Source organism: Clinocottus analis, unplaced genomic scaffold (genome assembly GCF_023055335.1).
Source record: "Clinocottus analis isolate CAN_PGR_092001 unplaced genomic scaffold, fCliAna1.0.p SCAF_8, whole genome shotgun sequence".
NCBI classification, from domain to species: Eukaryota; Metazoa; Chordata; class Actinopteri; order Perciformes; family Cottidae; genus Clinocottus; species Clinocottus analis.
This window is the reverse complement of record NW_027176240.1, coordinates 21,394,491-21,411,635: the sequence shown is the minus strand read 5'-3', so window position 1 is coordinate 21,411,635 and position 17,145 is coordinate 21,394,491. Positions and strand designations below refer to the sequence as shown.

Sequence of the window (17,145 nt, the reverse complement as noted above, 5' to 3'; positions counted from 1 at the left end):
GTGTTAACAAAAGCCACAGTTATGTTAACAAAAGCCACAGTGCTGTTGGTGGTGGATGGGAGCTTAAGACAACAGATCCTGATGCAACAACCAGGGCAACATGTCTACCTCACTGTACTCTAAAAGGTCATTACACTCCACCTTTGCCCTACATAGGAAGGCTTTACACATCTTGTAGTTCAATAAAGAAAGATATGATACGATATTAGTGAGCTACTTGTAGCCTATTGTACTGTGATCTTACCTTAAGATTGTCATTGAAAGAAAGTATCATCCACTTGATGATCCAGAGATTCAATGTAGCTTTTGAAATGTGGAGCCGTTAGAGAAAGATTTACGAAATGAATGATGTTTGAAACTCTTGACTGGGACCGGTCTGTCACTTTTCTGTGAGAGCTGTGCAAGCAGAGCCTATGGGTTGACATCATCCTCTTTCTAACTTGCTGGAAGTGGCGGAATACGAGAGGTATTCGCTCTTTTTTTCATCAAATTATTATTGATGTGGAGGCATTTTAAATATGTTCTGTTCATCAATAAATTGATGAATTGGCTAATTGTTTCAGCTCAGTGACCTTGTGTTAAAAACCACCTTGCCTTCAGATTTACTTCAGATTGGTCGTTCTTGACAGTCCTGTCGGTTTTTTGTTGTCTGGCCATCCAGTATGTTTGATACTTGTACCTCAGGGTCGATGGTGAACTCCTTGGTTTCCTTCTTTCCCACAGTCAGACTGCTGACATCAAGCTTCAGGGAGGAGATCAGGTCATCACGCTTCAAGGTGTCTTCATCATACAGGTTCATCTCAAGATCGTTCTGGAAACACAACAGTCATCAAAGCTTGGTATGGCTTCACTTGGAACATTTGTTACGTGTGTCCTTGGAAAAGGACACACATTTTTATTTTATGAGTCAGTTATGATGGAGTTTTACAAAAAAGGTCTAAGAGTAGAGCGTGGCAAGACAAAAAAATCTATACCCTAGATGGAAATATGTTGTTGCAGTCCAATCTCTCCTGGTTCGACCTGCCTGAGACGTCTGTTTTCCCAGCAGAAGAACAATTCTACCAACTAGCAGTAGCTTATATTTACACTGCATGTATATTTAGCAGGTAAATGTATTTGTTCTAGTCAAGGGGGTGACGAGCTGTTCTGTTCATTCAGAAAAATGGCATTCCCTCTTGGAAATGACACAGGATTTGACTCAAAGCCCAGATGTCCCAGTTTTCAACTACCACTTAAACACAGCATGGACTGGTGGATCTGCGTGGAGCTGGAGGAGGTGAAAATAGCCTGAAAACTCCAGCCACAAATATTCCCTGATCCATGCGTATTAGAAGATGTTTGCACACAGTTAACAATCTCTAACAAATACAACCGAAGGTCACAAATATTTTGGACATTCATAAACACAGGAAGCTTTTCAAAGGTGAACATGATCAGATCTGTGAAGTTGAAATAAAAGATCTGTACAGGTTTATGATGTGTGTATTCGTAAAACTGTTTCACATGAGTTCAAATTGCTTGGCATTGTGTATAGATTAGCACATGCATTTATGAACACCAATATTACACACAAATAGCACACATTTGTAATCCTACATTTGAAAGAGACTTATGTCACTTCATAAAATCCTTTAAATGGTTCCAGAATAACTAATGTTGTAGTTCAAGAAAGAAAGATATCATGAGATATGAGTGAGGTGCCATCAGCCCACCGTCCTGTGGTCTCACCTTGACATTGTCATTGATCTTGAAAGTAAACGTTTCATTCCACTCTGGACTTTTGCTGTTTGACACACTTTTAGTCCTGTAGATTCTTGTAGATGTTGAGGGCAGACACACAGTAACATAGCAGTCTGACTCAGAACCTGGTGTTTGACATCAAGAGAAGGATTAATAGACAGGGTTCATGCAACAAGCGTTGGTCATACAATGTTTACCCTGCGCATAATGAAACCCAAGTATTTGTAACTTAAGTCATTAATATGGACAGCATGCTAGCAGCCTATATAATATAATAATAAAATAATATCTGCAATCACATCTGGTCCATCCACACAAAAGCAGCTCAGTTTTTTTTCCTTTCCAGTTTTCCTTCAATTTAACTTCAGATATTGCCTTATTTAGTCAAGAATATATAGAAAAACAGGATTTGAAACCAAATTTTGAAGCGCTTAAACTGTTTTGCATCAATCCGGTTAGCGAAAGCAGTGTTTCATTGGGCTGACCCGATGATGTTCTGGAACAGGAAACAAAAGCGACTTTGAATGAAACGTTTGTAAAGAGAACTCCACTCGCAATGCAAAAGATCCAAACGCTTCATATTTCATGATTCTGCTTCAGTTCATGTCTGTGTGGCAGTTTTTGCAGAAATTCTGAAGGGGGTGATCACACCGAGACACCATGCATGAAACGCATTACCAGCAAATATCAGCCCTTTTTCCTTTGGGCTGTTTTCTTTTTACATCAGTGCATACCTTGTATATGTGGAAGTTAAGTAACAAGATTTCATGATAACATAAAGTGTGCAAGTCACAACATGTTCATTAAGATAAACTGATAGCAATGCATACCATAATCAAAGGAGATGATGTTCTCTGCTCGCAGTACGGTGACACTCAGCGTCCAGCTGGTCACATTCCTCTTCTGCTGATTAAAACAAAACATGAAATCATGAGGCCATAAAACGTATACAAGAAAAGAAAACATTTGGAATTTTAAACTTATAAATTGAAATGTGGGGTATGATGTAAAATGGCTCAAATCTGCAGAAATAACCAAACTTGAGATTGTTATTTTTTGTACATTTTTATTTTTATAGTAAAATGAGATTGCAAGTGTGAGCTTTCACTGTTGTGGAGATTCATTGGATTTAAAAAATAATCTGCTTGGCAAGTAACATGGTTTCACAAATATCAACTGCTTTGAGCTGCATCACAAAGTAGAATGTGTCCAGCAGCGGCAGGCCGTGGATTTGGTACCGATGCTAGCTGTTTAGTTGTGTTTAGCTTGGCGCAACCAGCATTTCACTCACCCGACGCACATGACCCTCTGTGGGAAAGGAGTCGTCAGTAAGTCCTGAGATTCTACCTTGTAGGTTCGGTTTCTAGCTCCACTGACCAATCACAGCGCATGTTAATGGTCACGCGGGTCCTCTGACCAATCACAACGTCCATGTTGCTAGCAGATATTAAGACACGCTGTGGCCTGAGCTGAGGAACAGACAAGACGGGAGCTTGTGCAATGAGAAAATAAGCTAATAGGGAAAATAATAATTATAATATATGTAGTGTATTTGTGAAAACAATACAGTTATAACATTTATATAGCGTTTAACTATAAAAAAATATACAAAAAAATTAAATTAGACTAGAAAGAGCATTTCTTGCAGAAAATGCGTTGGAATGCAAAAAGCTGAAGCTTAAAGCTGACATATTTGAAAAAAAATAGTTGAATATAGCTGAACATAGTGGAATACAGCTTAAAATAGCTGAATATAGCTAAATATATTTGAAAATAAAAGAATAGCTGAATATATACGAATTAGCTGAAAATATATGACAATAGCTGAATATGTATGAAAATGGCTGAATGTATATGGAAATAGCGGAATATATACACTATTTTTATATACATTCTGAATACAGCTGAAAATAATTGAATATAGCTATATATATATAAGAAAATAGCTGAATATCTATGAATATAGCTGAAAATAGCGGGATAGATGAATATATAATAAAATAGCAAATAATTGCTGAAAATAAAGAAAAAGCAAAATACCTCCTGAAAAAAGTGTTACAGCTCAAAAGCATTTAACTGAACTGCTGAAAATCCTTGTCGTTTAGCTTTATAATTGAAAAAGTTGAAAGGAAAACTGCATCATCTAAATCAGGGGTGTCAAACATATGACCCGCCAGGGGATCCAGTCCAACAGAAAGAAGATTTTTTTTTTTTTTTCGATCAAAATTAGCAGAACGGAGATTCGAACCTCTGATCCTCTGCTTATAAGACAGACATGCAAACCATTGATCCACAGTCGCAATTGATGTGAGCACTGATATTATTGTGTTGGGACTCGTTAAAAATGGATCACGTCATGAAAGTGGCGTCACAAAGCGAGGGAATCTGCAGAGGAGAGCCAGGCAGATAAACAGAGGGCTGATGTCTGAATGTTTGGTCTTTATGGTTCACCAAAGATTTAAACATAGAGAAATATTGTCATTATTTACGTTATTATGCTGTGATTTTACTGGTCTGACCCAGTTGAGATCAAAATGGGCGGCATGTGCTCCCTTCACTAAAACGAGTTTGACACCCCTGATCTAAATAATCCAAGAGATGAATTACAATCCAAGAATAGAGAGAGAAAGAGTAGAGAAATAATGGTAGTAAGAGTAGTAGTATTCATAGTAATAGCAGTAGTCATATTTTAGTAGTAATAGTTATAGCAGTAGTGGTAGTTGTATGATTAGCAGTATTAGTAATAGTCAAAATATTAGCAGCAGTAGTCAGAGTATTAGTAAGAGCATTATTATTCATTACAAAAATCCGCAAACATGCACGCGACCGTAATAACATGTTAGCGCGGCCGTTCACGCGCCTGCAGCTGGACACAGATTTACTCTCACAGTTTACGACATAAGACAAGATAAGGCACAACAAAAATGACCCATATTCATTTCCTTTGTTATTTCATGTATTATGGTGGTTCTTTGCTATGTATTTTAAAATATTTTTATTTAATAATTAAATATTACAAAGTATTCATTAAAATATATTGTTTTTGATTACTATAGATAGTTTCCTTCATTTTCTCTGTCTTCATATTTAAACTAAAATAGTTTTTGTATTACTTCACCAGGTTTGTGTCATTTGTGACCCATGTGTGTAAACTTAATATAAAAATACAAAAAAAACATTTTAGTTCATAAATTAAGAAAGTAACAATTAAAATAATGATTTGTGGTAATCAAGGAAGACACTCAGCCGTGCATGAAATAACATTGTAGTTCAATACGGGTAATTTTTGACCCATGTTGTGCCTTAGAAGGGGTTGTGTATCAAAGGGTTATATTTCAAATAGTTTTTTGAATGAAATGTGTATTGCCCTTATCTCTTAATGCTAACAAATGCACAATTGCTAGAATAACCAAAATATTCACAGTAAAAAATCACTTCTGGCCGCTAAATGAGTTCATTGCCTTGGAATAATACGGAAACATAATGCAGTAGAACTGAAAACTACAATAACAGCACCACAAACTAATTGTAACAGAGACGCCCTCCTTGCTGTCTCTGAGCAGCTCCACACTGCTAGAGCAGCCTCTCTCCTCTGTCCTCATCCTTCTAGACCTCACTGCTGCCTTTGATACCGTGAACCACCAGATCCTCATCTCCTTCCTCCAGGATCTCGGTATCTCAGGCACTGCGCTCTCCCTATTCTCATCATACCTCGACCATCGCACTTACCGGGTAACCTGGAAAGGATCTGTGTCCAAACCTTGTCATCTCACTACTGGGGTCCCTCAGAGCTCCGTCCTGGGTCCTCTCCTCTTCTCGCTGTACACCAACTCTCTCGGCTCTGTCATTCGCTCGCATGGCTTCTCCTACCATCGCTATGCTGATGACACCCAACTGATACTCTCGTTTCCCCAATGAGAAACAGGGATACCTGAGCGGATCTCTGCCCGTCTGACTGACGTCTCACAGTGGACGTCCACACACCACCTGAAAATCAACCCTGACAAATAGGGCTGCAACAACAAATCAATAAAATCGATAAAAAACAATTATTAAAAAAGTTGGCAACGAATTTTGTCATCGATTTGTTGTGTCGCGCGATTATTACGCCACTCAATAAGTCGCGGAGATGTTTGAGTATTGAACAAAACAGTTGAGTGAGCTTCTGCAGCACGCTGTAACTTCTCGTATGTCGCTGCATAGTCACGTTGCGTGTACAATAACTTAACAGCTAGGCTAACTGCTGTTGTTAGCTCGCTAGCTAGTCCTTCATTCCCCGTGTTTGAGCTGTTGGGTTAGATAACGTCTTCGTTTTAAAATACCACAGAGGCTTCAAGAGGAACAACGCGTAAATATCTCCTCTGAAGTGCAGAATGCAGACATAAGTCCGATATAATGTGGCTTCATGCAGAGGAAGTGTTGCTGGGATTTGTAGTTCAATATCTAATTTTATAACCTTTGTTTAGGTAAAGTGCAGTCCGTAACTTATCAGTTGATACTTTGAGTGGTTTTATTTCTGGAATTCTCATCTCTTGTTCTCTGAGTTCTGAGTGTGCACGTCTGTGAGTGTCTGTAAATGTGCATGTCTGTGAGTGTGTGTGAGTGTGTGTGAGTGTGTATGTCTGTGAGTGTAGAGAACAAGTTCTGACAAATCCTGTTAAGTTTTCTGATTTGTATTTCTCTATTTTTTATAAATTATTTATTGTTAAGATTTGTTGCACTGTGAATTTGTACTGTTAGTTCTGTTTTTGTAAGAAAAGGTTGCAAATTAATGCTTTAAAATTATAATTTTTTTATCCGATTAATTGCTTAATCGAAAAAATAATCGACCGATTAATCGTTTATTAAAATAATCGTTAGTTGCAGCCCTACTGACAAGACTGAACTGCTTTTCCTTCCACCCATGACCTCACAATCACCTTCAATAACGCAGTTCTGGCCTCAACCCCGACTGCCAGGAACCTTGGTGTGACACTCGTCACTGAGAACTAAACACTCAACAAAATCACAACTGTTTGCCGTCCTGGCTCCTCGATGGTGGATCGAGCTCCCCATTGACATCAGGACAGCAGGAAGAGTCTACATCTTCCGTCACCAAGTAAAAACTCACCTTTTTCGATTACACCTTGAATAAAGACAGTAGGATCAAAACTTAGATGCTCTTACTGATAGCACTTTGTAGTTTGACTTTATTGAAGAAATGAAGTAAGTCGCTTTGGATAAAAGCATCAGCAAAATGACATGTAATGTAAATATCAAGCAAACAATACAACCATGTATGAGTATCGTGATAATGTTTCTTTTGTACTCACCGTTGCCATTACGAAGGACAGAGGGTTGCAAGAAGGCAGCTGTACTGTAGTCTTGATAAGTAGGTCTGGACTAATGACCAATAGCTACAATATGCTGCATGCTTTATGCGTTCAGAATCCTCCCTTTTTATATTCAGTCGGAAACTACATCATCACTGGGTCTTATTTTGGCAATTTCATCGCATTGCACAACAAATTTTTATGGAGTGGGCAGATCCAAAGGTCTGGAGCCAGACATCAATAATTAATAGCACTTTCTCGATTCCAAAGAAATCAAACAATGAGCACCCTGACAAGCGATAAGCCAATCAGGACCAAAGGCGAAACGAACACGATTGAACAAGATTGTCAATCTGCAGTTTTTCATTCCACCTTTTTTTTATCAGCAGTTCTCTTGCGTTGGTCGGGTCTTTTTTTCTTAATTTGAAGTTTTGGATGTTTTGGATGATATTAAGGTCAATATAACATGCAATTTTATAATCTTCAAAAAGATTTAAACTAACATAAACATAGCTGTAGTAGTGTGAGAACCAGTAGTTCACACGCCACGGGGGAGGGGAAAATATGGTTCCCGTGAAGAGATCGGTAATGAAGTAAAAACTAGTGTATTGGACGCTTTTATTTTAAAGTAATGTTATCTGAACAATATACCAGCACTGTGGAGCAACAACAAGTTAAAACAAAACAACATGTATTTCCTGTGAGCTAGATGTGTGTAGCAGAGGGGCAGAAGAAGGAGAGGTTGCATCAACAGTGTCACCGACACAACAGTGTGATGAGCCCCCCAAATAATTCACGCCGTTAAAGGATTGAGAAGTTAACGCGTTGCCTTGCCCAGCTTTAGTTAAAACGATTTGTGTGGTCAGAAGGCTAGAAAAGGAATTTTTCTGATCCACATAACCGGAACAAGGTCCCTGAAAAATAAAGGCCTGCTGAGCCCATCAGAGACTCTCAGCTCCTCTGGATCCAGATGGAAGAACTTCTCTGTTTGCTGGACGCCTTTAATTGAACCAGATTCAAGGAAAAAAAAAACTACTTGGATTTTGAGAAATTGCAAAGTCTCAAAGGGCACTGAAAAGGCAGAAGGCAAGCTAAAATGCCAAATGAAATGTCAAGTTAAACAAACTTTACCTTTCCAGGAGCTCAAACACTATCCAGACTTTACCCTTTGACAAGAGAGGAAAAGATGTGTAAATATTTGATCATGGAAACAAAAAACATGCAGCACTGCTGCTACTACAAAACATCACATCAACATCACATCCTGGTATGAATCCATCAAAAGGTTCTCAGGTATTCAGTCTGATTTATGACCTCCCTCTTCAGGTATAGTTGCCTTGCCCAACAGCACCTACATGATGGTGATGATGGCGGGCCTCCTTAGCAAACTAGTGAAGCAACCAGGACATAATCCCTCTGAGGCTTGTGACTTCCACTAAACACTGACACTTGTGTAAACAAAAGCCACAGTTGTGTTAACAAAAGCCACAGTGCTGTTGGTGGTGGATGGGAGCTTAAGACAACAGAGCACATGCATTTATGAACACCCTATATTACACACAAATAGGACACATTTGTAATCCTACATTTCAATGAGATTTATGTCACTTCATAAAATCCTTTAAATGGTTCCAGAATAACTGATGTTGTAGTTCAAGAAAGAAAGATATCATGAGATATGAGTGAGGTGCCATCAGCCCACCGTCCTGTGGTCTCACCTTGACATTGTCATTGATCTTGAAAGTAAACGTTTCATTCCACTCTGGACTTTTGCTGTTTGACACACTTTTAGTCCTGTAGATTCTTGTAGATGTTGAGGGCAGACACACAGTAACATAGCAGTCTGACTCAGAACCTGGTGTTTGACATCAAGAGAAGGATTAATAGACGGGGTTCATGCAACAAGCGTTGGTCATACAATGTTTACCCTGCGCATAACGAAACCCAAGTATTTGTAACTTAAGTCATTAATATGGACAGCATGCTAGCAGCGGATATAATATAATAATAAAATAATATCTGCAATCACATCTGGTCCATCCACACAAAAGCAGCTCAGTTTTTTTTTTCCTTTCCAGTTTTCCTTCAATTTAACTTCAGATATTGCCTTATTTAGTCAAGAATATATAGAAAAACAGGATTTGAAACCAAATTTTGAAGCGCTTGAACTGTTTTGCATCAATCCGGTTAGCGTAAGCAGTGTTTCATTGGGCTGACCCGATGATGTTCTGGAACAGGAAACAAAAGCGACTTTGAATGAAACGTTTGTAAAGAGAACTCCACTCGCAATGCAAAAGATCCAAACGCTTCATATTTCTGAAGGGGGTGATCACACCGAGACACCATGCATGAAACGCATTACCAGCAAATAACAGCCCTTTTTCCTTTGGGCTGTTTTCTTTTTACATCAGTGCATACCTTGTATATGTGGAAGTTAAGTAACAAGATTTCATGATAACATAAAGTGTGCAAGTCACAACATGTTCATTAAGATAAACTGATAGCAATGCATACCATAATCAAAGGAGATGATGTTCTCTGCTCGCAGTACGGTGACACTCAGCGTCCAGCTGGTCACATTCCTCTTCTGCTGATTAAAACAAAACATGAAATCATGAGGCCATAAATACAGAAGCCCATTCCCACCACACACAAAAAAATATATATATATATTTTTTTTTTGGTCCTAATTTTTTTTTTGTGTGTGTGGCGGGAATGGGCTTCAATAGTTCGTGGACTGACAGTCGATGAGATTCACTGCGCACGGAAGACAGAGGCCCAATCCCAATCTCCACCCTTACGGACTCACGCACATTGAGGCGCGCTTCCATGAAGTCCTTGAGGATTTAGGGGTGTCCCATTGTCAAATGGTGGAGTGCCTGAGTACGGAAGCGCATTCATTCACTGGATAAAAAAGAAAATGGTGTTTTTTATGCTAGCGTACAGGTAGCGTAGCTAACAAGGAGACTGACGATTGTTGATGAAGCAGCAAAACATGTTTTTCCAGGAAACCGAGGAAATGGCCGAGCAAACGTTGCATGACAATGGTTTATGGGATTTTCTTTGAAAGCGAGGTGTTGCAGAGGAAAACATTGACCGAATGCAACAAGACAGACGTCTTCTTAGACCGTCCCGTTGCCTCAGCTGTACTCCTTGAGGATCTAGGATTTTTAACAGGTGCCGCACAGTTCTTTGAGTCACTACCAAACCAGATTGGATGCATTTCAAATGCATGAATTTGTATCCATGAAGCATCCCGTGTTGGTTCAACTGCTCCTGCAGAAACGGAACGACATCCAGCACGTCATATTGTTCAGGCTTTCCGCCTGAACAATCCTTACGCCTTGAGATGCCTGCGCAGTGTTGACATGCTAAATGTAATACCATCCTCATTCTTCAGAAACATCAGTATTTTCTAGTGTCTCAAACCGAGAAGGTGTACAGCGACCCTGTACAGGTATCTGTTGGGTGGGATGTTCGGGCAGGGGTCTCGCTCTCTCTCTCCGGCCAATCACAGGAAAGCAGCGTCGGTTTGGTGGGGTTGTGGCCTGTGATTGGTGGAGCAGGGGAGGAGGCGGGTGGTTTCAGAGGAAGTATGTGTCTTGTGGTTTTCGGTACAAATAGGAAGAAAGCCTGAATGCGTCACAAGGCTTCATCTGCCCATCCCTACAGCAAACCCAAGCAGTCAGAGCTCATCCCAAAAGCAACCCCCCCAAACAACTCTGAACAAACACAGGACTATTTAAAGGGGAATGGTTGACGGAGGATCTGGAACAGGTGTGCACATCTGTGAAGTAGGACAATGAAAACAGGAGAGGGGGACAAAGCAACAACACAAAGCAACAACACAAAACACAATGCATGTAGGCCTAAAACATGTACACATACAAAACATACAGAACACTGTACATACCAGTAGTGTCTTGTTTATTTTACATCCATGTTAAAACTCAAATGGTTTGCCTTGACTTTGCATGTTATCACTCGCGCAAATAATTCACAACTCTAATGAAGTTGTAATGCAAATTTAAAAATAAAATATAATAATAATAATTGAAGCTGCGAGGATGTAAAGATGTTCATATTCAGTCTGTAAGGATGTCCATATTACATCAACATCATAGAATAATTATTGTTTAACAACGCAGAGTGCTCTTTACCAGCGTGGACATTGTTTTCACGGTGACGTTTTACAGCTGGATGAACTGGTTATGAAACACACACACACACACACACACTCCGTTGTGTTTTCAGGACTTCCTGAGGCCAGAACCACAAAGCAGGCTCAACATAACCAGGTTATCTTTTGGTTATCTGGCTTAACTAACCCTAACAACCTCAGACATGATTCCATATTTTAAAATCAACTTTTTCTCTCCTTTTTCATGTAGCTATTTTATTATATTTACATTTTAACTACATAATTGCTGCTTGCATGGATATAACTCTGGCAGACATACACATTATATTATATATGTGAGACGTTGGACTCGTGAGCCTCTGAGGCCATCGTGTGGCCTCTGGAGGGAACGCCGGGCGCTCAGAGGCTCAAGAAAGAAAACCAGCTTGTCATCGGTTTGATTAAACTGATGAAGAAGAGGAGCAGCTTGTCTTCATCACTTCTTCACACAGTGAAGATCCGCGTCTGCTGCTGAGGCCTCAGGGCACTTGGATTCTCTGCTGATTTGTGTAATTGTGTTTTTTTAAGTGTTTTGAAGTTGATTCAATTTGATTTAATTCCGTTGTACACGCCACAGGACTTTGAGTTGAATATCTGCAGTGTTTGGGAGGAGGAGGAGGAGGAAGAGGAAGGCAGCAGAGTCGTCTGTATCGTCAGTGGTTTAAAGTGCAACACAAAATAATAAAAAGCATCAAAACACAACGCAAATTAAATGTGAAAACAATTAAGAACTTTTATTTACACATTAAAAACTGTCAGCAAAACATTAGATTAAGAAAGAAAATTAAGTAGTGAAATGTAGAAATTGATTAATATCCCTGAATCTGGACAAAGTAACACGTTAATAACTGCTCATTGTTTGATTTCTTTGGAATCGTGAAACTGCTGTTAAATATGTTTTCCTGGCTCCAGACCTTTGGATCCACTCCATAAAATTGAGTTGACAGATTTGCGCAACGTCATCTTTAATATTAAACAGAAGTTTCTCGATTCCAAAGAAATCCAACAATGAGCGCCCTGACTCACGATGAGCCATTCGGCACCGAAGACGGGACGAACACGATTGAACACGATTGTCAACCTTCAGTTTTTCATTCTACCTCCTGTTATGTTGGGTCAATGTTCAACGTCTCTAAATATATGATTGACATCATTTATTCTGCTTCATATTTCATGACTTTTCCTAATTTCATCAAGATAACTGGGTAAACATCAAATAAACATGATGTGTTTTCAATGTCACAACATATGGGAAGAGCAAACGTGAAACCTGACACAGCAGCTTTCTAAACCATTTATCTGTGTGATCTTTCTTTCTGCTCTCTCAACTGAAAAAAACTGCTCAGGAAAGTGTTTCTGTCAACGAGATGATGTCACAGGATGTGTCTGAGACAAAGTCGGACGTTGAGGAGGTTCCTGATCATGAGGCAACCTCCTCTGACGAGTGCCTCAGTGTTGACCCTTTTTCATACATGTTCAGCTATTGTCATATATTTTCAGCTATTTTCATACATATTCAGCTATTCTTTTATTTTCAAATATATTTAGCTCTATTCAGCTATTTTAAGCTTTATTCCACTATCTTTAGCTATATTCAGCTGTTGTCATATATTTTCAGCTGTTTTCACATATATTCAACTATTCTTTTAATTTCAAATATATTTAGCTATATTGAGCTATTTTAAGCTTTATTCCACTATCTTCAGCTACAATCAGCTATTTTTTTTAAATTTTTCAGGCAAGGTGATTTTTAACAAGGTTATTGAGCTGAAACAATTAGCCAATTCATCAATTTAGTGATAAACAGAACATATTTAAAATGTCTCCACATCAATAATAATTTGGTTAAAAAAAGAGCGAATACCTCTCGTATCCCGCCACGTTTCATTTGAAAGAAAGAGGACGATGTCAACCCATTGGCTCTGCTTGCACCGGTCTCACAGAAAAGTGACAGACTTTCCCAGTAAAGAATTTCAAACGTCATTCATTTAGTAAATCTTTCTCTGACGGCTTCACATTTCAAAAGCTACATTGAATCTCTGGATCATCAAGTGGATGATACTTTCTTTCAATGACAATCTTAAGGTAAGATCACAGTACAATGGGCGACAAGTACCTCACTAATATCTTATCATATATTTCTTTATTGAACTACAACATGTGTGAAGCCAGTTTAATGTAGGGCAAAGGTGGAGTGTAATGACCTTTTAGAGTACAGGTAATGACCTTTTAGAGTACAGTGAGGTAGACATGTTGCCCTGGTTTGTTGCATCAGGATCTGTTGTCTTAAGCTCCCATCCACCACCAACAGCACTGTGGCTTTTGGTAACACAACTGTGGCTTTTGTTAACACAACTGTCAGTGTTTAGTGGAAGTCACAAGCCTCTGAGGGATTATGTCCTGGTTGCTTCACTAGTTTGCCAAGGAGGCCCGCCATCATCACCATCATGTAGGTGCCCTTGGGCAAGGCAACTATACCTGAAGAGGCATGTCATGAATCAGATTGAATACCTGAGAACGTTTTGATGGAGTCATACCAGGATGTGATGTATCATCACCTTCCTTTGTAGTAGCAGCAGTGCTGCATGTTTTTTGTTTTCATGATCAAATATTTACTCATCTTTTCCTCTCTTGTCAAAGGGTAAACTCTGGATAGTGTTTGAGCTCCTGCAAAGGTAAAGTTTAGTTTGCCTTTTGCCTTTTCAGTGCCCTTTGAGACTTTGCGATTTCTCAAAATCCAAGTCGTTTTTCGTAAGAAATAACATTTTATGAGGCTCACAAGGAAGTTTTTAAATCTTTAGATTATTAGTTGCCACTGTTCTTCACCTGCCACTGTATATTTGATCTGTAAAGACAATACATATGCAAATTAGTTTGAATTGTATGACTGATCTGCTTTGTCTCACGATCACATTTTGTGTCCTTTAAAGTTACATATAGTTGAAACTATACATGGTAGTATCTTGTTTATTTTACATCTATGTTAAAACTCAAATAAAAATAAACTTCCATTTTTTTTACTGACTTAGCTCCTGAGCCACTTCTCTTGTCGTTCTCCCTTCTCTTTTCTTTTAGGTACGTGTCCCTCGGGCGCTTCCACTTTCAGTGGCATAACTCCTCTGACATCAATCATTCGTGACATTGAAGCGCCCGAGGAGCAACTATGGTTCGTTCCCGTCAAGCTACCTTTAGTTCCCACGACTTCCGGGTAGAGCAAACGTGTAAAAGCTTGCACAGCAGCTTCCAAAACCATTCATTTTGGTACTCCCTCTTTCTGCTCTCTCTCTCAACTGAAAATGACTTCTAAGGAAAGGTTGTCGCATCTCTTTGACGCGTTGTCTGCGTCTCATCTGGCCAGCTTGACGCTGCCAACGCTCTTTATCCAATCAGATATGATCTCTGGTTGGAGGGGGGAAGAGGACTGAGGGAGGGGGGTGGGGGGGGTCAGTCATTACCTTAAAAGTAGCTATTAAATCCTTCAAATTGTTTGGGTTGTTTTATTTAAAGGGATATTTAGGTGGTCAACAACCCTAAAGTATTTGAGTGACACTTAAACTTGGGAAACAAGTTTGATAATTATCATTTTCTGGAAGTTTAAATTGCTGGGGTCAATTTTAAAAGATGGTAGTAAATTTGAACTTAACAGGAGGGTCAAAACTCGAGCAAAACCGGCGGCTATGCGTCCGTCGACTTAAAACGCAACTAGATATGTTGGCCTCCGTTGGAATTTAGTTTGAGTGGAGGCAACATCAGACTCACACACTAATTCAATATTTATCTGTTCAATACTAAATTGTCATGCATCCTCCTGGAGAGCGTGTGTCGTGTTGTGGTTGGTTGAGATTTTAAATTTTAGTGATGGTACATCAGGACTAAGAGCAATGTTGTTCAGCTGAGACATTTTTCCTTCAAATATTATTCCATCAATATTCTGTCTGTTGAACACGGGTCAGTTCAGATTGAGTAACACAGGTGGCCTGAAGAAGCTACGCACAAGAGGAGAGAGAGACTTTGACCCAACCAGTAGTTTCTGACTGAATAGCAAGAAAAGATTCTGAATACATGAAGGGTTCTGCTCAAGATTTCGTAACTTGTCCTCTGTCTTTAATTTGTTGCAGCTGCTTATGTAAATAAAATATCTGTTGAATGATAATTCTTCTTGGTATAGTTTACTTTGAGTTAAACTTCTTGGTATCGTTTACTATGAGTTAAACTTCTTGGTATAGTTTACTATGAGTTAAACTTTTTGGTATAGTTTACTATGAGTTAAACTTCTTGGTATATTTTACTATGAGCTAAACTTCTTGGTATAATTTACTATGATATAAACTTCTTGGTATAGTTTACTATGAGTTAAACTTCTTGGTATAGTTTACTATAATATAAACTTCTTGTATTTATATATATATATATACATATATATATATATATATATATACATATATATATATATATATATATACATATACATATATATATATATATATATATATATATATATATATATATATATATATATATATACATATATATATACAATAAGTTTATCCCCACAATATATATATATATATATATATATATATATATATATATATATATATATGAGCCAGCAAGTCCATGTTTAATTGGCCGGGGGAGGGGCTTGGAACCGCCTGGCCGCTGAAATCACCCCTCTAGCTGAGGTACAATGGCCCGATCCAATCAGCCGGGGCCATTTAAACAGGTGTACTGCAGCGGTGTCGGTCTTTCCAAAGTCCTGACTGCAGGTAACACAAAGTTGTTAGTTTCAAACTTCTTGGTGTAGTTTACTATGAGTTAAACTCCTTGGTATATTTTACTATGAGCTAAACTTCTTGGTATAGTTTACTATGAGTTAAACTTCTCGGTATAGTTTACTATGAGTTAAACTTCTCGGTATAGTTTACTATGAGTTAAACTTCTTGGTATATTTTACTATGAGCTAAACTTCTTGGTATAGTTTACTATAAGCTAAACTTCTTGGTATAGTTTACTATGATATAAACTTCTTGGTATAGTTTACTATGATATAAACTTCTTGGTATAGTTTACTATGATATAAACTTCTTGGTATGGTTTACTATGATATAAACTTCTTGGTATAGTTTACTATGAGCTGAACTTCTTGGTATAGTTTACTATGATATAAACTTCTTGGTATAGTTTACTATGATATAAACTTCTTGGTATGGTTTACTATGAGTTAAACTTCTTGGTATAGTTTACTATGAGTTAAACTTCTTGGTATAGTTTACTATGATATAAACTTCTTGGTATAGTTTACTATGATATAAACTTCTTGGTATGGTTTACTATGATATAAACTTCTTGGTATGGTTTACTATGATATAAACTTCTTGGTATAGTTTACTATGAGCTGAACTTCTTGGTATAGTTTACTATGATATAAACTTCTTGGTATGGTTTACTATGATATAAACTTCTTGGTATGGTTTACTATGATATAAACTTCTTGGTATGGTTTACTATGAGTTAAACTTCTTGGTATAGTTTACTATGATATAAACTTCTTGGTATAGTTTACTATGATATAAACTTCTTGGTATAGTTTACTATGATATAAACTTCTTGGTATAGTTTACTATAAGCTAAACTTCTTGGTATGGTTTACTATGATATAAACTTCTTGGTATAGTTTACTATGATATAAACTTCTTGGTATAGTTTACTATAAGCTAAACTTCTTGGTATGGTTTACTATGATATAAACTTCTTGGTATAGTTTACTATGATATAAACTTCTTGGTATAGTTTACTATGAGCTGAACTTCTTGGTATAGTTTACTATGATATAAACTTCTTGGTATAGTTTACTATGAGTTAAACTTCTCGGTATGGTTTACTATGAGTTGAACTTCTCGGTATAGTTTACTA

The 17,145-nt window shown here is 38.0% G+C and overlaps 2 protein-coding genes across 4 annotated transcripts in view; one reads left to right on the top strand and one right to left on the bottom strand.

Annotated features, from left to right (window-relative positions):
* Positions 1 to 5,613, bottom strand: part of LOC137779760 (cytosolic phospholipase A2 zeta-like) — a 19,787-nt gene extending 14,174 nt beyond the window's left edge. Inside the window, exons 1-2 of the mRNA XM_068567945.1 lie at positions 5,470 to 5,613; positions 2,571 to 2,646 (exon numbers count right to left, since the gene is read on the bottom strand). Coding sequence (XP_068424046.1) covers positions 2,571 to 2,646; positions 5,470 to 5,613 — 220 coding nt within the window. The remainder of the gene's footprint in view (positions 1 to 2,570; positions 2,647 to 5,469) is intronic.
* Positions 1 to 17,145, top strand: part of LOC137779941 (cytosolic phospholipase A2 zeta-like) — a 51,000-nt gene that overhangs the window by 15,925 nt on the left and 17,930 nt on the right. The window contains exon 1 of one of the 3 annotated variants that reach the window (XM_068568202.1): positions 729 to 839. The exons of 1 other annotated variant lie outside the window; for it this stretch is intronic. The gene's annotated coding sequence lies outside the window, so the exon portion shown is untranslated. Of the gene's footprint in view, positions 1 to 728; positions 840 to 17,145 lie in introns of those variants that run through there. One more of the 3 variants, XM_068568203.1, reaches the window with a different exon arrangement.